The sequence below is a fragment of the Paralichthys olivaceus genome, chromosome 16 (assembly GCF_024713975.1).
Source record: "Paralichthys olivaceus isolate ysfri-2021 chromosome 16, ASM2471397v2, whole genome shotgun sequence".
In the NCBI taxonomy this organism is placed as follows: Eukaryota; Metazoa; Chordata; class Actinopteri; order Pleuronectiformes; family Paralichthyidae; genus Paralichthys; species Paralichthys olivaceus.
In genome coordinates, this window is record NC_091108.1 from 18,852,786 (window position 1) to 18,875,201 (window position 22,416).

Genomic DNA, 22,416 nt, shown 5'->3' on the forward strand with positions numbered 1-22,416 from the left:
TGATGAGACATGGAACCAAGAGAAAAAGACAAACAAACTAAGAGGTTTTTTTTCTCCACATATGGCGCACATGAGCTCTTTTATCAGACAAAAAACAACTAAAGACGACAGGATGAAAGATAGAAAACAAAGAGGGATTCAATGAAAAGAGAGGACGAGTCAAATTAATCTAACAAACACGCACACTGAGGGGTAGAGTGGTCGTCCTCCAACCAGAAGGTCAGAAGTTCAATCCCCAGTCTTCCCATCTGCATGCCAAAGTGTCCTTGGGCATGCTGCTGAACCCCAAATTGCCCCATAAAACAACAAAAAGCTTTGAGTGGTCATCAAGACTAGAAAAGCACTAAATAAATACAACCATTTACCATTACAGTACCTGTTTTATTTTGTATTATGCTCCTTGTGTGTCTGTAACTTAACTTCCTGTCTTTGTCCTGTTTCACACCCCTGTGTGTCTGTTCCTCGTGTTTCACCTGTGTTCAATTATATACACAAGGGAGGCAGGGATAAGTGTTCGTGCTTCCCTTTGTCTTTGTCAGATCGTCGCATTTAACTCGCCATCGTCATTCACTCGTCAACATCTTTCTAAAAGGGGGGTTTCAACATCCAGATGAGTTTTTTTCACTAGGTTTGTTTATTTCTGCCCTAAATATTCATCAAAAAATACATCTGAACACAATTTGTTGAACTTTGTCTCCGGTTCCGCCAAGTTAGCTATTTGGCTGACACACAGGAACCAGGTTCATTACACTGGCAGTGTGCAGCCTGTGCCAGTAATGGTGGGACATCTGAAAGCACAACTCAGAGTAGAGTACGCCTACTACAGTTGTCTGACTTTTAGTCATATATGGGCTTATGCTCTCGGGAGCTGATTATTAATCCCCAATTAGAGTTTTTTTTTATTGTTTTTTAATAAAAACAACCTTATTTATTTACCTTGTTTTGCATTTGGTGGATGATGTGATGAAGCTCTTGTTTGTTTCCAGTAATGTACAATAAAGGGAGTTTGAAAACCGTCATTCCTCGTGTTTACTTTTGATCCTGTCACCTTGCTCCCTTTTTGCTGTTTTTTCTGGTTCCCCGTGTTTTTTGGTTTGTGTATTTTTTCAACTTTTGCTTTGGAACCTTGTTTTCTACAAAGACCATTCGTTTAATTAAACACTTTTGTTTTGCTAACTGCGTTTTTGGGGCCACCTGTACATCTCATCCTAACAGATCTGACAACATAATTATTTTTTTTTTCACCCAAGGAGCATCAGACCCCAGACAGACAGTCTTGGAGGGATACTGATGGCTCCACTGGCACAGCCACCAAAATGATCAATTTGTTCCCAGCAGATTGGTCCCTTTCCTTTGTTTAACACATCATGCTAAGTGATAATTGGTGCTTTGTGCAAAACTAAATCTTTTGTGTTGTGGTTTTATCACGTGGCTATTATATTCCTTAATTTCCTATGTTTTGTGAATGTTTGAATGCAGCTCACTGAAAAACCCACCAGCCAACACAAGTACCGGTGCAAGTTACTGATTGTCTCATACAGTCTGATTCACAGCAGACATTTTGACATGTCATAGAGTTCCAATCAACTGCATCAGTTTCCAGGACTCACTGTCACAGTCATTTGTTACTGGGAGACTTGAACTGAATAGAGTCATTGTTAATGTTATCAGTAACACCTTTTCCTACAAGGACATGACAAAACGTCTGCAGCAAATAGAGGCCTATCCAGTGCATCCATCCAAGCTGTAACCGTCTCTTAGCACAGAAGCCAACAAGACAGCTGTATATGAATACAAATCAGTTACCATTCATCCCCTAGATATATGTTGCTTTCTTGCACTCATGGCCCACAGTCTTCCCAAGCAACAGTAACTTCCAACAAGACAACTTGCCAACAGCCATTTTCAGACATGTCCTGTGGAGGATCTTTGGAGAATTAGGTCCAGACTTTCTCCACAATTTACATTTCACACATGCACAATGCAGCAGACGATTCTGTGCTCAAACACAACAAATCCTCCACAGGATTCAGGTGAGAGCTGGTGCAGCAGGCAGAGGAAGAACATAATGATATTAATTCCACTGACGAGATCACGTGATTTTATTTACAGCACATTGACACCGGTGTCGGCTCTTATCACCACAAACTCACTTGACATCTTCATTGGTGTCTTCTACGTGTCTGGCTCTACTTTTTCATTCTGCAATATTTGTTCTTGCTGGCGGTGAATCTAGCGGGGGATCCACTTCTGTGTTCTCACTTTGGCTCCTACGCACTTTCTGTGGACTTTACACTTGGGGGCCAGGCCGAGAAAGTCCAGAGCTTCTCACTCACACTTTTGCGTTCGCACTTACACCTTCTCTGGAGAAACTGCCGGCGATCTCTGGCGTTGTCTGAAAAAGCAGTCGAAAAGTTAAAATGTTTAGTGTGTAGAATTTTGTGATATCTAGTGAAGTTGCATGTTGCAGCTGAACACCCCTCACCTCACCCTCTCCTTCCAAACATGAAAAAGAACCTGTGGTAGCCTTTAGCTGTCATAAAAACTCAAAGGTGTTTAGTTTGTTCAGTCTGGACTAATGTAAAAAAAATGGCGGCCTCTTTAGAGAGGACCCCCTCGATGTAAATATAAAGTATTTAAATATAAAGTATTTAAATATAAAGGGCCTTTTCTGAGGTAAAGAAAACTACAATTCATACAATTTAGATGAAACGAACTAGTGAAAACATAATGATGATTATTCTACATTAAATTTCTGCCAATAGTTCCCTTTCACCTAAATCTTACATACTGGACCTTTAAGACATTGATTACAACTTAACATAGTGTGGTTATACTGTATCATTTAAATCATCAATCTAAGTGCAGTAATACATTTTAGTGTTATCCACAATACTATAGAGTTTTACAGCCTTTAAAACTTGACACTTTTGGAGACACTGTTGGCCAAACTTTAGTTTGCAAACTCTGGGGGTTGAAGCTCCCTCTGATTACCGCAATCACCTCTATCACAAATACAGATGAAAATACACCAACACTACAATATATTAGAATAAACTGCATTGCACAGTGTGTTAAGTAGTTTGGTAGACAAGGCAAACCTGCAGTTGGCGCACTGTTGAACACAGTTTAAGTGGGAAACCAAACATATAATTGCGTGGATGGAGTGTGGACGCAAGAGCGGACAGCTTGACAGGATTATATCATTTATCCAGCAACACGCTCTGGAATCTATTGTTTTAGAAAGATCTGCAGCATGTGTGTTGGCAAATGATCAAATCACAGCTTAGCAGGCGGTGGTGCAGAGGTAGAGGACTCAGTGATGCAGAGAGCAGATACAATCTTTAAAACTGTGAATTTATCTGCCTCTCATTTCACAGCCCAGTCATAACTGTCAAGTTTGTGCATGTGTACGTAGAAAATGACTTTATGATAATCATGTTCCTTTCGGATACCCTATTGACAACATGCTGCATCATCCTTTACTATTAGATCTACAGCAAAGTTTGTAAGTTAGATAAAACGATAATGATGTTTAAAATCTCATCCAAAAACTGTCAAATGTGGTTCCTCTTGATTATACACTACCTTTTACAATATTTCCACAATACCATTATAGTTACAAAATGCAATAGACAGCAACAAGATTACTTTTAACTGTTTGCACGTGTACGACTTACTTTGAGTAACTTTCGTTGTAGATTTGAGCTCCACAATATTGCACAATTACTTTGAAAGGCTTTAAGTTGTGGGTGTAGCCTCAAATATACAAGCAGAAGGCTCAGTCTCCTTGTGAAATAAGCCTCAGCCAAACTGTTAAGTTGACAGTTGGCTCCAAACCCTCCCTGTGGCCTGCTGTGGGAAACAGACTGCAGTGCTGCGCCCACTCCACCAAATGTGTATTCTCTGAACGGGGGTGGCTGATATTTACAGGACACGTGATGGTGTGAATTTAATTTGCAAAACAGTGACATTGCGATTTGCAGGGAGAGGTTGGGGTCGTTATCTGCATCAGTCTGAAATTCACACATCAAGGACCTTGCTTTCACTTCGAGAGGAAGAGTGAAGGAGCGAGCGAGTGATTTACAGCAAGAAGGAAATGACAGGAAAACACCATCAGGAGAATTTGTTGGCTTATTAATGTTAATTGATATTTACAATGATTTTCACCTCATTTATCCACCAGTGAATAACAACTAGTCATGTGAACATAAAGCATGCTTGAATCCTGTAGAGAAAATAGGAGCTGTAGTGCCATGCTGATTGGAGACTGGAGTGTTTTGTTATTGTGTTGGTTAGTGATGTGTAAAATCCTCCACCTACCAACAATTTAATGACCCTCTCTCTCTCTCTCTCTCTCTCTCTCTCTCTCTCAACTCTATGCTGGCTCTGTCTGCTCAGTCATAACAAGTCACACAGACATATAGCCACAGAAACAGGAAAAGGAAAGATTTGACTTTTAAAATAAAAGTCCTGCTGTTACTCACTCATTCATTCCAACAAACCAACGATTGCTGAATATCTTACACATTACGTATGAGATTTATATTTTTGTGTTTGAATAAAAGATATTCCTCAACAGAAACAGGTAACAAAAAATGGGAGCACTTGTTTGTCCGCTGGCATGCCAAGTGCTCCGTGCCTCTCTTCAAGTCTAATTAATCACTGATACTATTGACTTAATAGTCCAAAAAGGCTGTGAGAAGACAATGGTAGTAGGGCCACATGAAGATGGTGCCAGCAGTGGAAGTAACAACAGGGCAGGGCCACGCTACAACAGATGATAAAAATAGCTGCAGCTGTGGAGAGTGCTGACTTTTCACAATGCAAAACATTATCTTCAGGTCCAGAACAATACCACACCCACATCCAAACTGGGTGTGGCATTGGTGAGTTATGTGTTAGGTTTATATTGTCAAGTGTGACAAGAAGTTGAGATTGTATATAATCAATGAGCAGCGATACCTGATTGTTGTCAGAATGGATAAAGATGAATGAAATGTTGAATCGGAAATAGCTTTGTTGAGCTGGCTCATGTTCCGACAGTAACCATCTGATCAGTGGGTGTTGGAAAAATGGTTAAAAAAAAGGAGGGTGTGACAAATTCAAGGTCCAAGCTTTTTTCAAAATGCTTTCACAGTCACTATGACCCGAGAACGTCCTATTATACCTCTTTCACACCAAAATTAGCAGAAAGACGATTAACTCCTTTTCCCCCCAGTGTGAGACATCACTAACACAACTGAGACGCTGTCTCATCTTGCTGTCATGCCAAATAGCACTTTCACCTGGGTGTCATGTTTTCATCCCTGCTGATTGGAGCTGATTAAAACCTATCTACAGTCTTTTGAACTGGGAGTGAATACAGATTAAATCCATTCCATTGCAGACAATTGCCAAATGTTTTTAGCAGGTGTCATTGCGGTTTTTGACCAGTGGAAAAGTCTCTGTAACAAACTCCTGTAGAGAAGCATGGAAGTAAGAAGAACGATAGAGAGGGAAACCCAAGACGGAAGGTTACATAAGAATATTCTCCTTTACCTCAGACCTCTATTGTTAGTCTGTTGGTAAGTTGTAAATATGAATGGGTCTGGAAAGATATAGGAATGTCATTATTCTGTCCATTCTAGGGGCTGCTGGGCTCCTGTACTGGATTGCTAAGCAACACTATTCAGCATGGTCAGCTTGCTTTATCCTGGATTTCATTCAGATTGATTACAACTAAAATGATGAATAATTTTGTCCATTGACTGAAACAAAATCAACAGCTATTGTGTAGAGACGACACTTTTAGCGCTGTGAAGATGCATTTGGAGCGGCTGTGGCTGAGGGGTAGAGCAGTATTCCTCTAACCGGAAGATCGTCAGTTTGATCCTCTTCCCCATCTGCATGCCGAAGTGTCCTTGGGCAAGATGCTGAAATTGCCCCTCACGGAACAAAAAGGTGCTGCTAATAGATCACTGTATGAATATGTGTGTGAATGGGTGAATGGAAAACTGTACTGTAAAGCACTTTGAGTAGAAAAGCGCTTTATAAATACAAACCATTTACCATTGACTTTTTATAGGATATCGTGATTAATTGTTTGCAGATCAATCAATATTAACAATAATCGTTTAAGTAAATATATAAAAATAAATTTGATCTTATCTAATCTTCACATCCTTGAAGCATTCTTAATTTTGATATTATAGGTTATCCAAGAATATATGAAAAACATAATTTTCATTGCACAATAATAAATTGATTGCTACAATACAATTTCAACTTTCACATCTTGTGAGAAACGTTGATGAAGAAAGTCTATGGATCTAAATTAAATACAATCTTGTGTCAAAACCAAAACCATTCGGAATGAAATATCTCGGTTGTTGTTCTGGTGTTTATTCAAAAGGCTCGATAAACTCGTAATAACCATAGACTGTGGTAATAACGAGTTTTATTTTGAAATCTCAATCGGAAGTCTTGATTGTTTGTTTGACACAGGCTGACAGTGTGTGTGTGTGTGTGTGTGTGTGTGTGTGTGTGTGTGTGTGTGTGTGTGTGTGTGTGTGTGTGTGTGTGTGTGAATGTGCGTGTGTGGTTTGTGTGGGGGGGTGCATGTGGTGTGTGTGTATGTGGGGGGTGCATGTGGTGTGTGTGGGCGTGTGCATGTGGTGTGTGTGTGTGTGTGTGTGTGTGTGTGTGTCTTCCTGCTGCTCGGTGTCCGCTCACCGTCCGTCTCCTCAGTGTTGATCGGCTCGCCATGGCGGAAGGACGCAGAGAACAGCCGCCTCATCCCCTCTTCTCTATACCACCGGCCAGCAAGCGACCCTGCCTGCGCCCTGCACCGCGGGGTCCCGGGCCGGGGCCCGGCCACGGCATGCCCAGCTCCCGGTATCGTTCCCCAGAGTCCCTGCTGGACTGCGCCGCCAAGGCAGTAGCGGAGAAGTGGGCCTTCGAGAGAGTTGAGGAGCGCTTCGAGCGGATCCCGGAGCCCGTCCAGCGCCGCATCGTCTACTGGTCTTTCCCCCGCAACGAAAAGGAGATATGCATGTACTCGTCGTTTCAGTGCCGAGTCGCCGGCGAGGAGGGTCCGGTGGCGGCTACCGGCGGCGCTGGGAGCGCCGGCTCCGGAGCAACTACCGCCGCTGCTGGTGGAGGATCCACCGCCGGTACGACAGCTACCGCGGGGGCAGCCGGAGCGGTGGGAACCGGAGACGGACTGCCTTTTCGCCGCGGTATCCGGCTGCTGGAGACCGGCTGTGTGGAAAACGTTTTACAAGTCGGTAAGTGGAACATTATACTGTAAAAGAAGCGACGCTGTGGGGTTTGTCGGCTCAAACACCACGGACCGTCCCCGGGTGTCACCACCGGGGCTGCTGGATCTATTCGGGCGATGATTGATGGAAGTTTTCCCTGCTATCGTGGAAAGTGTGTAAAACGTCGGTTTTCGGCGCAAATGAAGCTGCACTTGCTTCTCTGTCCCTTTTTATTTCAGTTTAACTTCAGAGGAGACATTTGTTGTCGAATTACGAGTTTGATTTTTCTTTCCCACCCCGGGTCCGGGTGAAACGGGAAGCGGAGATGAGGTTGCCTGTTAGCTTAGCCGCGACCAGATGCTGTTTAAAAATTAAAGGGCTTCTTCCCATTGTGGCTCCGGAGCTCAGCCGCTGGCTCCCGCGTCTCTCCCCGGTGTTACCTTCAGTTTACTCGCTGTATAATTTGGGCTTTGTTTTTTTGTTTTAAATACAAGAAGCCGTGTTTCGCGCACTACCAGCCCCGTTCCTCCGGAGCTCCTTGGCCGGGGCTGGCTGGAGCTGTGCGCCCGGCGGAGGAGGAGGAGGTGGGCTGTGACAGACGCGGATACAAAAGAGCCAGCGTTGTAGCGTCCGGACTTTATTTGTGTTTATGCGGAGAAAAAGTCGTTTATTCTCGGCTCACAGTCGGTTGGCGGTGGCTTAAGCAGGAGACAAAGGCGGTTATTGGGTCTCTTATTATGATTAATCCAGCGTTAATCCGAGAGAGAAATCCCCCACAGTTTTGTTTATTCGCTGCTCGGACCGGACAAAGAGCGCAGGTCCTACAGACACACATCGGGACTGTTTAATGTTGGGTTATTTTTTTAAGTGAATCACATATAAACTGTGTATAAATCCGGTGTGGCTGCGCTTGTCCGCAGCCTCTCAGCACAAAAGGCTTCCAGTTGAAAATGATCGATAAGCGTCTCGCATTTCCAGAGCTGCAGAGACAGAGAGAGAGAGAGAGAGAGAGAGAGGCTGTTTCCAAACAAAGGGCCATTCCGCAAAGCTCCCTCTGCCATTCACTCTCATTAGCTTCATCCCCTGCGCTCCTCACGCTCACCAAACGAGCCCAGACACCAGGGAAATTGATGAGATGAAACCGATGGATAGTTTAAAAGAAGAAAAAAAACTGCCTTTTATGGTCACTGGCTGTATTTTTTCTGCGGCCATATGGTGCGAGAGCCACTGGAGCTTGTCTGGGGGGTTTCATGTTGCTCCAGTGTAGAAGACACAAGGGGGGTCGACTGCTGCTGCTTTGACTGCTCTATGTAATTGCATCTCATAAATGCTCATCGATTCCTCCCCCATGTACCTCGATGAAATGTGAGACGTGTGAATATGAAAGTGGGATCTGTTGATAAAGTTTTTTTTTTTTAATTTGATGTTGTGGTTTGCAAGGAGAAGAAGTTTTAAAAGTCAAACATGCTTTGGTTGTTTTGTGTGGATTGCCTCAAGGTCTTTGCACAGTATGCAAAGGGTTGACAAGAAATGGAGGTTGGGTGTTAATCAATAAGCAGATTGTTTTCGGGAGTGAAATATATTATATGAGTGATCGGATTAATTAATCGTGACCTATGGTGGCTGGCTCAGGTGCTCACTATAATCATCTGATCAGTCGGTAAAAAAAGTCTGAGCTATTCTATGAATGTATTGCTACTTACTAAAAGTTTCCCATCTTGGTGATAAACTCCTGTAATGAAGTTTGGAAGCAAGAACGGTAGCTTTTTGAACTCAAGACAGAATTATACACCCCAGAATATTTCCCTTCTCACCATTACATGAGACTTATGTTGTTTGGCTGTTGGGAGGTTGTAAATACAACCACTTCTGGAGAGATCTGGAAAGAGACAGTTTGAGTCTGCAGGGAGGGAGTTGGTATGCAAGAACAAGTAGTTTCTAAAGTCAAATATGCCTTGACTGTTTTGTTTCCTGTCCATTGCCACAAGGCCTCACATTTGCACAGTATGCAAAGGGTTGAGGGAAGGGTGCTTGCAGAAGTCAACAGAGGTGAATTTCTTCCACCACTTCTACAGAAACATATAAACTTAATGCTCCCAGGTGGAATCAGATTAGTAGATCCAGGGAATTAATTTGTTAATGCTGCTGTGTGCATCTACAGAGCTCCATTTAGAAATATCGGTAAAGTCAGCAGAACTGCCACTTGGTGATTTTGGATGCCATATCCAATGGTTTCAGTTAAAATTTAAATGGTATGGAAATTTTAAAAAAACATACATTTGTGAGCAAACTCCAGCGAACCCCCCAAGGTCACTCATAGCCGGCAGGGCACATGGTCCTGCTTATCTGTCAACAAAACACAAGAGGGGCCACATAGCTGTGTGACACCAGGATAAGATTGGGTTTGTTCTTCACTTTGTGGACCATGGGAACCAGTTTACTTTGTCAGGTTTACTGACTGGCTTATCAGAACAATTGTTTTTTTTCCTTTCTTTCATTCGTTCGTTCTTTCTTTTCAGAGCTGGCTTAAGATAGGTTGATCAACCATGCACGGCGCTTATACACAATGCGCTCATTACGGATCGTGTTCCACACCTGTAAATTACAGTCTTAAGACTGCTTTCACCTGACATGGCACAATATAATCACCACTTAAAATAGTGGCAGTGCTTGTTCTTAAGAAAGGGGGATGGAGGTGCCTCATGTACTCTGTAATAGGAACTTGCCAAGGAGCGATTAGGAATGAGACCGGGCTGCGTGCTGACACATGCATGTTGATGCATGGTTTGAAATATGGCATCTCTGAGTCGCAGGCTGAAAATCTGGTGTTAAACCTTTGAACCTTGTGGTGTGCATCGTTATTAAGTTAGACCTGCAAAGAGCTTTTCTTTTGAGTCACTTTTGAGAAAATATAATTTTCTAAATAAATCGATCTATGTCTAATCCCTGTCCATACTAGCAAGCCAAACAGAGATCAACTAACCAATCGCACACACTGGGCATGTGCATGCTATTGTACACTGTCTACAACAGTGTTATTGTAGAATTGTCCCAGATTACTTAACTAATAGCACTTGTCCAACACACGAGAGCAGTTGTAACATCATAAAATACAGAATTTAACCGCATAACAGTTTGTAATTGATTATCCAGGTTGCGTTCTCTTTTGGAAGGAGCAGCACAGGCTATGCCATGATTGAAAAGACCCAATCAACGAGCCGTTGTCAGTGTCATCGTTTCCAAACATCTTTAATTAGCTCTAAACCTCCAGAGTAGTGTGGATGCATGGTGTATAGCAGAGCTGATGCATTTAATGCTACAACTATAATGGTAGTTTTGTGGACAGTGTCAAGTTGAGATGTGTCGGCTTGAGTTGTTATCCAGCTCTGTATTGTGTTTGTGACTTTTAAGGAAGTTAAAACCACAATTTCCCACTGGTATTTGTAAGGTTAACAAATAGCTACGGTTGTCGGGCACATCTGACTTAATGAGAATTGAGAAATCAAAATTACACAACCGTGATGCAAGAAAGAGCCAGAAACACTGAAGACACTCAAGCGATAAGATCACGAGCTAGACTATCATAAGATGTCATTTTTTTATTATTCCTCACAGCTATCACAAGCCCAGCAGGCGCTCCTGTTCCTGTAAAACTCCCCTTTAGACTTGTTTTTGTCCCACTTTGTCGGTAAGGCCTAGAGGCTGATCTGGAATTGCTCTTGTTTTTTCAGGTAATTACTAATGGGATCTGGTGGTGGTGGTGATGGGGGGAGTCTGTGATCTGCTTTTCTACTCTGCAGCACTCTGTGAATTCAGTGTCCGGGTCACGGAAAGTTTAAGACCCGACTATAGGGTGTGTGGAAGGAGGAGGACAACGGTTGCCTGCTGGAAACACAATGGTGGAAAAAGGTTTAGGCAAGACAAAATAAATTGTAGCGATGCAAGGTTATATCATATGTTCAGGAAAAAATGGAATGAACACAAGATAAGATCTCTTCTTGCTTTTTGCAATTGGGTTATAATGAGGTGATTTATGAGAAGATAGTAATTTATTACAAATGTAGAATATTTACCATTGAGGGCATCTGTGTGTGTTAACAGTTACAAAATGAAAAGGGGACGTGTTGTCCCTCAGACGGCCTCCAGCCCCGTACATTACCAGTAAAGGCCCCTCGTAACGGTAACAGAGGAACTGAAGGGACGTGAGCTCATCAACAACTAGTCTGCCCATGTGTTCATAATAATCTACTCCTCGCTCCGAGTCATAATTAGAATAATCAAAGCTAAGCGTGCTTATATTTGTAACCCCCCCCACCCATCTTGTACACACCACATACACACACACACGTGCGCCCACTTTGCCAGAGCCTTATAAAGTCCTCAGAGAGCGGGAGGAAGGGATATAAGAGGAGGGAGGGAAGAGGGGTGGTGGTGGGGTTCTTTAGCTTTGAGTCAAGCTTTGGGATTATTGGGTCATGCTTTGTTACCCAGCTGTAGAAAACCCCCTTGTTCACAGAAAGAGGTGTGTGTGTGTGGGAGGGATCTGCGCGTATGTGTGTGCACGTCCTTCATCTCCACGACGTTACATAAAGCTGTAATGGGTCCCCGACGTCTCTTGAAGCACCAGTGACAAAGCGAAGCAGCAAAGTTGAACGGGATTAAACTGTATGGGAGAGTCGGGCAGTGGGCGGAAAACACACACTCCTGTGATGCTTCTCTCACTGCAAACGTCTCAGGTTCTGGAATTAGTCCTTTAGTCAGAGGCACTTCTCGGCACTGCTGGAAATATGTCTTTGTTTTGTCTGATAATTGTGTGTGTGTCTGGAGGCGTTGGTGACTGGTCTCACTAGGGTATCCTCAAATGTGATTTCCCGTATAAGAATGGCTGGGGGGGTTCCATGTTGTTACCATCAGTTGCTCAAATGTGACTGATGAGTGGATTCACCTCCCAGTTTTTCTTCTCTCAGGGCAGAGTGCGCTTACACCGCTCAGTTCTCATCTCTTGACGCTCTCCTGCTCTTACTTCTACTTTGTCCTCTTTGTTTTTCTTTCTCTCGTTCCTTAACTGCTTATCACTCATTCATGAATCTCTTTACGTAGCTTCATGTCTGTTAGTTATGTTTCAACCTCTTTTATGCTGTGCACACGCACTCCCCCTTTATGACTCTGTAGCTTACATCAGTCAAAGATGACTCGCCCTTCAATCTTTTTCTGTCTGTAGGCTCCTGCAAACACAAAGAGCTGTTAGTCGGCCAAAGAGAGATCTTAAAGTTTTTCTTCTTCTTTACTTTCCTGCTGTCATTTCGACTGAAGCCGGTTGAGGAAGTGTGAGTGGTTTTGATGAGAGGACCGAGGGGGGAAGCTGGAGAGAGTCAGTCATTGATACTGAGTGAGAAAGAGGTCAGACAGTTGACAGCAGTGCTCCGAGTGTGAGCCTCTGTGCTGTTACCACACCGATAGGATGTTGGCTCATGTTTTTCTGGGAAACTGAATACATTTCACACGTCAGACCTCTGTATGAGTCAGCAGATAATACTCTATGAATATTATTGCTCTTTTGCACTGTTTGCTCTTTGGTCCCAGTCAGGGAACTTGAAAAAGTCTGAAGTTATTTATCAATAGACATTGATAGAATCCAAATATATATGACATCAACATGCAATTTGGAGAATGATAGAGGATGAAATTGCCATGTCATTTACAGTTATGGACATACAGTGAACACAGTGGTGCATTTAGCATGTAAAAGGCCTGATATTTACCCCAGGAGTAAATGACCATGTATGTTGTTTTGTCAGATGGACAGAAACAACTGAAAGAATTAATGATGAAGTTTCTCAGTATCTGCTGTGTACGTTTGCTATCTCAGTAACTTAATAACTTAATCAAGTGCCCAAAAAGGTAAGTAAAGCCACCTTAAAAATGTTAGTTCTTTTGCTTTAAGTCTCATTGTATCTAAATTAATTTCATACATATATTTTTCTATAAGGGCTGTGGATATCCCCGAAATCTCATTTATAGAGGTAATTTCCTATTTAGAGAAAGATATGTATATTTGTTACCCCCTCTCAGGAAATAATGTTGTGATCAGACATGTTAATGTTGCTGTAATCTATGACTACGACTTCTTTTCTCCCTTAACGTTTCTATTGTAAAAACTATAAACATACCTGTGTGTAATTGTTTGGCCTTGGCTGAGATTTGCACCCATCCATTACTGTTTAGTACATTTTACATTGTCTTTTATCCTGTTAATGTAAATGAATGTTATTTGGATTTCCGCCTTCTAGTTTTTGTTGTAAACCACATTTCTAACTTGGTTTAGTGAAGTGCTCGACGAAAAAGCTCTTGCGACTTATATGCACATCATTGCTGTCATGTAAAGAATTGTCAACTTGTAAGTGCTTTAACCTTCACTGCAGAGGTATAGCTATGTATGAGCATTCATTTGTGTATTGGTTCTTGTACAGCAGAATCCATTCTGAGACACAACTTTAGCCACTTAGCGCACACAGGCATTCATACACACACACACACACACACGGGGTCCACCCTCAGCTCTTCCCCAGCACACAGCACAGACAGACAATATTTAATCAGTGTAATTAATTCCACGCCCGCCACACTTGAAAAGAGAAAATCGGTAAAACAAATCGTCCCCACACTCTTATTAGCTCTCGGAGAGGCTCGTGAAAGATGAGGCCATTAGGAAGATGCTCTGTTGTTGTATTCATCAAGGGGAGAGGCACCTGTTCACATGCATGTGTGAGAGAGGGTGTGCGTGATGACTGATTATATAAAGTCATTAATCAGAGGTGGTTGTTCGAGTGTTTCCCCCACCAGATAGCAAAGCGACCCTTACATTTACATGTTGGGAGAGGAATAGGAATCTTCTTTTTCAGTCGTGTTTCTTATGCTTGTGTCCAGTGATGGTGACGTGACCTTCCTTTGATTTGCGCTGATTAACACTAATTTCTGATCAATTTTGAGTGCCTGTCGAGTGGTCTGTCGTTAAGACCAGCAAGAAAAAACTGAAAATTAGCAGTATCAACACTGTTAATGTAGAAACCAACAAATTCCAATACATTTCCACATAATTATTGAAGAAGTATGTTGATAATTTCTTCAAAGTCAAATAATTGTAGAAGTGTACAATTAAATTCTCAAGACCAACTTTTTCTGACCATAGCACAATGTTCTTCTTAAACCCTTCTATTCGTTGTATCCTTCAACATGTGCAGCTTTTTTTTTCTTCCCTGTGTCTCTTTGTCCTCATATGCTTTCTGTTCAAACCTGGGCTCAGGTGTTTGAGCGACATTTTTGCTGCGATTTCCAGCCATGCCACTTCCTCTCTGGACTTGTTTGCGATAATAAAAATGGCATCCTTTGCTGTTGATGCTGTTTGCTCAGTGCCATCCCTCAACAAAATAAAAAGAGAGTAAACACTCCTTTTTTTAACAACTCCTGTCCTGTTTGCTTCACTATCCTGCGTGTTGGTTTGTGTGCCCCCCCCCCACTACCACCTTTAGTGCTTTTACCTTGGGCGGTGGGTGTTCGGTTATCAGCAGAGATCAATGGTGGCCTTGTCCTTTTAGCTTTTGAAGCTGACAACCGGCTGTATTCAGTTATTACACTGTTCCACACCTGTCTTTTATTGGCCTGTGTGTGTGTATTTTCCATGGAACACATTTGGCCCCTGTCTGTGTTTCTGGGAGAGGCAGGACTTAAAAGAGAAGGCCGAGGCCTGCACACTGAACTATCGTGGCCTTGTTAGGTTGTAATTGCCGAACAAATGTTGGGGAGAAAGCACAGAAATGGACAGACATGGAGAGGAAGTGGGTATTTTAAATGCAAAACAGACCCAAATCAAACTCTGTCAGCCTCATCAGCTTCAGGGATCTTTGATAGAAGGGAAATACTATATTTTCCAGACCACTTCATGTAAAGTTATCTCCTAAACCACATGAGATTAAATGACGTATTTTCCGAAAAAATAAAAGCAATGCCTGGGGTGAGGAACATGGCAGGAGGGGAAATCCAGGATGACTTAAATGGGGGAGGAAAGCAGTGACAGGTAGCATTGTTCAAAAAAAAAAAGAAAACCTCTTGGGGGTAGACCTATTTGTAGACGATGGGATTCATTATGTGAATTTGCACATGCACCAACCTAAGCCTAACTAGTCATGCCAAAGATGAAGTAAGTGTCTTGAACTTGAGGAAGTTTAAACCTCAGTCTTTGCCAAAAGCCAGTTTAACCCAGACGAAAAACATAAAAGCGGCCTTCATTTTATTGACCCCCCCAACCCATTTTCCTTCCTCTTTTTTTAAATTGGTGTTAGAAGAAGAAACAGCAGCTTTATTCTGTTCATCACTGTACAGCTATTGATTACTTGATGGTTGGATGAAACTCATTCAAGCGTAACTCACATTCAAGGTGTGTGTCTTCTATTCTCCTCCCTTCTATTGGCTTCAGGCGATCTTGGAGGCGCCTTCAAACTTAAAGGGATAGTTTGTTTTTTTCCCATGACGTTCCTGCAGTGATATTTCTATTGGGTTGCAGCTTTTCAAATAAAAATGAACTGCAGAACATAGGACCAGCTAGAAAAAACAAGTGAAACATTACATTACACATTTAATAATGTTCAGATTAGTACAGGATTACCTTTTTTTTATACAGATCATACTCAATATACTTTTTCCATGCCTCATTAGCTGTATTTATTTTAATAGTATATTTTGCCATGTTGCGAACTGCAAATGTACGAACTTTGTTTTGTTTGCTTAAAAGACTGGTGCCACTCACATGCCTTTATGATAATATAAAGCTAAAGCCAGGCAAAGCTTAGCCCAACAAAGCCTAAAGACTGGAAACAAGGCTGTGTCCAAAGTCCACTCAGTACCAGAAACCTTCACAAACATTAGCATGAAACAAGTAGATTTACTGGCAGGCATACTTTTTAAACTTATGTTGAACTAGCTATTTAGCGTGTCTTCAGTTTTCATGCTAAGCTAACTGGCTGCTGATTGAACCTTCGTATTAGTTGATGAGGTGGTAGTCATCCTATCATTCAACAAGAAAGTTGAAAAATATATATTACAAAATGCTGAATTATTCCATTAAGAATATGCTCAGCATAATCCAGTAGAGTGTGACTCTTCCAGAGCCTATACGAACCAAGTATACGACCTGTCTTAACTGCCCCGATTCTTGCTGCACTTTGCCTAAATTGAAAACATCTGAAAACATCAAGGTAGCGTGATATAAAAAAAAGTCTATCTATAGTACTGTCAGGGTATACCAGAAATGTGCTGCTGCTCCCACTGCTTGAGAACAGCAAGCCATGAGAATGACAGAAATGATAGATATGGCTGATATCAAGATTATTACAAACAGGCAAACACTTCAGTGTTGTTATCTGTGTATTTTTAGTTTCAGCTGGTCAAATATAGCTTGTCCTGACTCTACACCAAAGATTGTATCTCTTTTTTAATTCATTTTTCTGCCGGGCAGGCGTTCTGTCTCACTCGTCCTGTGTGCTAAGAGAGCAGTCAAAGAGCAGACACAGAGACTACAGCATAGCACTGAAAAGATCAGGGATTCTCAGAGCCAATTAGATTATATTTGACCTTTTACACAGCACAGCATTGTCTGCTGTGGGCACTTAGTTTGATCTGTGTGGCAGAGCAAATACCAGTGGAACCAGTTTGGGGGTACTGCACTGTGAAGGCTGTGACCTTGTACATATTACAGTTGCGCTCAGCATGAAACCATAACACTGTGTATGGCGGCAAATTGAAAGCAGCCACTTTAAAGAACCTCAAAATAATGTGATCATCTTTCCTATATCAACATCTGTGGAATCTTGAACATGGTGCTCTACTCAGTGTCACTTCTAATTGAAATTCCTCTTCTTTCTGTTCCCATAATGCCCTGCTTTGTGTTAGCCAGTCCTGCCTGTTTCTTGATCTCTATGCGGATGATCTCCATTGTTCCTTTGAATGCAGTGAATTCGCTGCATTAGTGTGTTGCCCATCTCAACTTGAAATGACCAGTCGTAGATCACAGAGATCAGACACAGATAGTCATCACTCTTCTCTTTGAGTCGACACATGGTTGTGTATTACAGTGAGTGCCTGTATCCTACGTGCTTCCCTCATCTCTGCAGCACTCAAAGGCCCTCACAATAACAGAGCTATTATTGCCAACAAGACAGACGAGGGCCCATAGGACTCCATTGTGTGTGAAATAACCATCATGGTTGGATTAGGAACTCTTTCCTTACATTTGGTCGTCTTTGATCTCAGGAAATGAGAGTCAACAACCGTGCTGCATGTCCATTTCCGTTCTGCACATGTGCAACTCGGTTTTGTCATGGCCATCTCTTTATAGCTGTGTCGTGGTCCTTTCAAATGAAAACCATTCATCTGTCCCTACCTGCATTCCTGTCTTTAATAGTTAATTTGTAATTTGTCAGCGCTGATTTATTCGAGTGATTGGATCGATGTTGATTGCGAAGGTTTGTCTGTCCCTGGTCATTCTGTTCTTTTTGTCATTCTCTTTCTCTCTATCAATCCCTTTCCCCAAATGTGTGGATGAGGCTTTAAAGGAAGCACTTAGTGCTAAAAGTACGAATAATTATATCACTTAGCAACCAAGTCCCCTATTATGGTGATTCACACTGTCAGTGTGCATTAGCAAATGGAGCAGGGCCTCCTGTGTGGATGAAGTATTCTGAGTCGTTCACTGTATGAATCTGAAATGTGACCTGCCCCCTGTAGGTTCAAAAAAATCTCAACCGCTCCCATTTCTCTTTGCTTCAAGTATTCAGGTCCACTTTATCTCTATAGCATTGTTTACAGCTGCTATGTGAAATAAAGGTTCAAAATGAGGCCAGAAAATATAAGTGTAAATATGAAGGTCTTTTGGGAATTCGTTGACAATGCTTTCAGTTGATTTTCATAGTATTTCTGAAAATAAAATCATCTTTGTTGTTTTAACAATTGCATGCTAATGTATTTCAACCAATATAGAGACTTGAAAATTGTATAAACAGCATATCAGCGCCACAACTAATAGACAGTAACATCTGGCTTTTGTCTGCAATGTGAATGGATCGTCATTCACTCTGGGCTCAAATGACTCTGCAGTAGAGACAGGTTTTTTCAGCTCTGGCTTCGGGATCATCCAGGTGAACACGCTCATTTCTTCTCCGAAAGGAATACTCCTCTTCTTGTAAATGGATAGTTGTCAATCACCTTTTTAGCATGTTTAACTGGGACTGAAAAACCTGTACATATCTAAATATCAAATTATTAGAATAATTGAAACTATAATCTGATCCATATATCTCTAAACCAGCTGGAAGAGGAAAGAATCATGTCATGCCGCGTTCCCCTCAGTGTGACTCACCTATCTGTTCAGTAAGAGGCTGGTGGGTCATGCAGCTCTATAAACAAGCCAGGCGACCAGCTGGTTGGACAGATCCATCATCCTATCAGACTGAAGAGAGGAAGATGGCTCCTCAGCACTTATTAATTGCATGGCATGTTGACACGAATCACCTCCCTGTACCTTTTCTGGACATTATTTTCCTCAACGCTCCCCTTCTTTCTTTCCTTCTCTGCCTGCCTCCCTCCTTCTCTTCTCTTTCCCTCTCTTCCTGCTCGCTATTAACAGCACTCTGTGTGGGTTTCTTTAGTGGAAAACCTGCTATGGCCCATTAGGCTGCAGTCTCACCAACAAATGAATGTTAAGATGACTGCAGAGAGGAGGAGGAGGACAGGAGGTGAGGATGATAAAGGGCCAGGGCAGGGATGGGATGGATGACAAAACAGATGAAGGAAGGGGACAGAAGAGAGGGAGAAGGGGGTGTGAAGGAAAAGGGAAAAAGGGGGGAGTGAGAAGGTGCGAAGCAAGGAAGAGGGGAAGTACATAACGAATCTGTCACCTCTGGCTCTCCCCTCCCCCTTTACACACACACACTCAGCAGTCACAGAAAAAGCCAAAGAGGAGGGTGGGACCTCATTAGGCTCTCAGCAGTCCATCACACACAGGGAGAGAGAGAGAGAGGGAGAGAGACTACCACTGTGCCCTGTGGTGGGGGAAGGGGGTTGCCCTTAGAAAAGAAGGGAGCAGAGGAAGGAATGAAATTGAATTGATAGGAGCAGTCAAGTGCAGCCACACACACACACACACACACACACCACTCCTCTATGCAACATGATTAATGTGGTCAACAGCCGTGAGGATAAGTCTGGTCAAGACCTCTCACCCTCTTACACGCATGCACACACACAAATGTTGGCCTCCTCCACTTTAAGTGTCTCTGTGGCCTTTTCTGGCTCGTCTGTTCACACACCCTCCTCACCCCAACCAGCCTGCTGTACCCTTGCTACACCCAAACAAAGATAGAGGAGACAGACAGGCAGATAGACACAGAGGACTTTTTTTTTTCTCCTCCCTGTCTTTGTCCAATTTTATTACACTGTTAAAAGCCTGGTATCCATTCAGTGTCAATTCTAAAGGTCTATTAAGCTACTGGACACTGCCGGTGTAGATTTCTCAGTTTTAATTAAAAAAAGTTCTAATGCTCACTTAAGAAGAAACATTTTTTATCAATAGACATCGTGAAATTAATGTCAACGTAGAGGAGCTGGTCAATGAAATAATGAATTAAAATGATTTGTCAAGTTCAGGTGTAAGTTTTGTGTCAAGGTTGTATTCCTTCACTCTACCCGATAAGAAGAGATACATTAATTTAATGTGTCCACCACAACTGTGGCTACAACTAAGAATAGATAGAACAATCTAGAATAACCATCTCTTTCATAAAATGCCCATTGAAATTTCCCAGAATGCATATTAGTTTACTCTCACTTAAAACTAATAAAACAATTTTTTTGTTGCTGATTGATTTTCTGTGGATTATCCTATTAAATTAAATCGATGTTTCAGCTTCAGTCACAGTTGACGTCAAACATTCAGGAGGTTTGTTTATGATTGAGTTGCGAGGACAATAAATGCACATAGTTCACTGTTGAATTTTGAAACCCACTTTTTAGCAAAACAAATTTACTGTCAAAATTTCCATCCACAGCAGTTTAGCTATTTGTGGTAGTATTTTATTTTATTTTTTTACAATTTGGGCTCTATTTGGTTGCCACTTAGGGTAATATGATTACAGCAAGGTTTCCAAATGGGAATGGAGCCTTGGAAATATCATGAGATGGAATCTGAGCCGCATGTAGACATCCTCTTATCACAAAATTACTAGTTTTAGTTCTTATGGAACACAGACAAGGAAAATCTCAACTTTAGGAAACTGTACAACGTCTTTTGACTTGTTGCTTTGAAGAATAATTGATGAATAAATGATTGGCGACAGTCTAGTTTTTTAATGTAAAATTGATTCGAGAAAAAAACCCGGCAGACCTACAGATGCATTCATGTCTGATTGTTGAGGGCACAACATTTATTAATATAATTTCCTATTCTTGACTGTGCCTGAGCCCAATGCTGTTACTGAACTCTGCTGCAGGCTGAGCAGACAGACACACTCACACCAGCAGATAGACGGCTTCACAGCTGTAAATATATTTCTGCAGATAACGTAATGAGCAAATGGATCCTGGGTAAAAACCTGTCTGGCTAATGCAGCTGTTTGAGACATTACCTATGTTCGATGGCCTCAATACGCTTGAACCCAAACCACTTAAACTGTCAATTTAGATGAGGCCAGTAAACTGTCCATCACTGGAAGCACATAATAGGTTACTAAATGTCCACTTTAAGGCTGTGAATTATTCCCTACTTACTTTGCTGTGTGTGTGTGTGTGTGTGTGTGTGCGTGTGTGTGTGTGTGTGTGTCTAGTTGTCACGGTGTAACAGGATTAGGTGCCTCCTCCACTGCCTTACACCAGGGAAGCATTGCACTATTTGTGTTTATGCGAGTCCATGTGTGTTCAGGGGTCCACGTTGTACTTTAGTCCCTGGGGGTCTTGCTGTGTCCAGTAAACCAGGAGTCCCAAAAGTGTAATTTCTGTGAATGTTTTCAAAATGTAGATTTTATTCTGAAAATCATGAATTAAGTGTATCTCTATTTACTTGCAGTAAAATCCCATTTACATTTATTATGTAAATTTGAAGTTGTTTTATTTCTTTGACCTTTCCTTGATCTGTTTGATTCGTTTGTAAATTCGGTTGAATTGAATGCTAAAAATCTTATCAGAAATTCTGCTCCCTTCTTTAACTTTTTGTTCCTGCCTCAAACACACAAAAGCCTGATCTGTGTATTCTTTTCTTTTTTGATTTTAAAGTCTAATTTTCACCTAGTTAAATTTTGCCTCAAAAAGAGGAGTTTGTGGCACACTAAGCACTTTTTCTGCCACGACAGCAGAAAGGACATCTTTGTGTGTGTACATATACTGTGTGCGTGTGTGTCTGTGTGTGCGTAAAGCAGTGTTCAAAGTGTTGTGAGTTATCAGTGGGATGAAACACCACTGCTGTAACAATGGGATTAAAGCTGTGCTTATGAAAGAAGTAATTAAACGCTATCTTATCTCATCTGCTTCTAACACCAAAAAGCACTTCAATATTTTTCAAGTTTTTCTCCTCCTCCACTACTGCAGAGGCATCTGCAGGTTCCCAGAAGGCTTTGCTGATTGGTTGATGCTTGACCTGTCCTTCCATTGGTCAGCTAAACCTGTGAAACGTACATATGCAACACATTTTTTTTTATTCATTTGAAAAAAAATCCATTACTTGCTGATATTGAAGATAATAAAAGCATTTTCACATTCTAAAAAAGTGTATTTTGGATTGGTTGCAATGTGGTAAATGACTGTAACATGGAGCTCAATATTGATTTTCATTATTGATAAATCTGCCAGTTGTTTTCTATATGAAAATTAGTAAAAGAAACGCCTGTTCCCTCCTAGAGACTAAACTTGCATCTTCAAATGTGTAGTTTTTCATGTGACTGACATTCCAAAGCGCAGTGATATACATTTTACGGGTGAATGCTACCACAGAAAGGAAAGCAAAGATGAAAGACACAGGCCCTAAAAGATATAAGCTTAGATAGTTGTCCTCTTCTTGTTAATTGCTTCGTTCATTGCTCCTGCTGGTGTCACACTGTTCAGAATCGTTATATTCTGATGGCAGAGTCACAAATGA

At 41.8% G+C, this 22,416-nt stretch overlaps 1 protein-coding gene and 1 long non-coding RNA gene across 2 annotated transcripts in view; one reads left to right on the forward strand and one right to left on the reverse strand.

Annotated features, from left to right (window-relative positions):
- Nucleotides 1-2,210: 2,210 nt before the first annotated feature.
- On the reverse strand, nt 2,211-6,856 carry LOC138405072 (uncharacterized). The gene is made up of 2 exons (XR_011238738.1): nt 6,715-6,856; nt 2,211-2,395 (listed from the first exon to the last, which is right to left on the reverse strand). It is a non-coding gene; the product is annotated as an uncharacterized lncRNA (long non-coding RNA).
- The window catches only part of zswim5 (zinc finger, SWIM-type containing 5), a 61,086-nt gene continuing 45,315 nt past the window's right edge, over nt 6,646-22,416 (forward strand). The window contains exon 1 of the mRNA XM_069511070.1: nt 6,646-7,268. Coding sequence (XP_069367171.1) covers nt 6,746-7,268 — 523 coding nt within the window. The 5' untranslated portion in view covers nt 6,646-6,745. The remainder of the gene's footprint in view (nt 7,269-22,416) is intronic.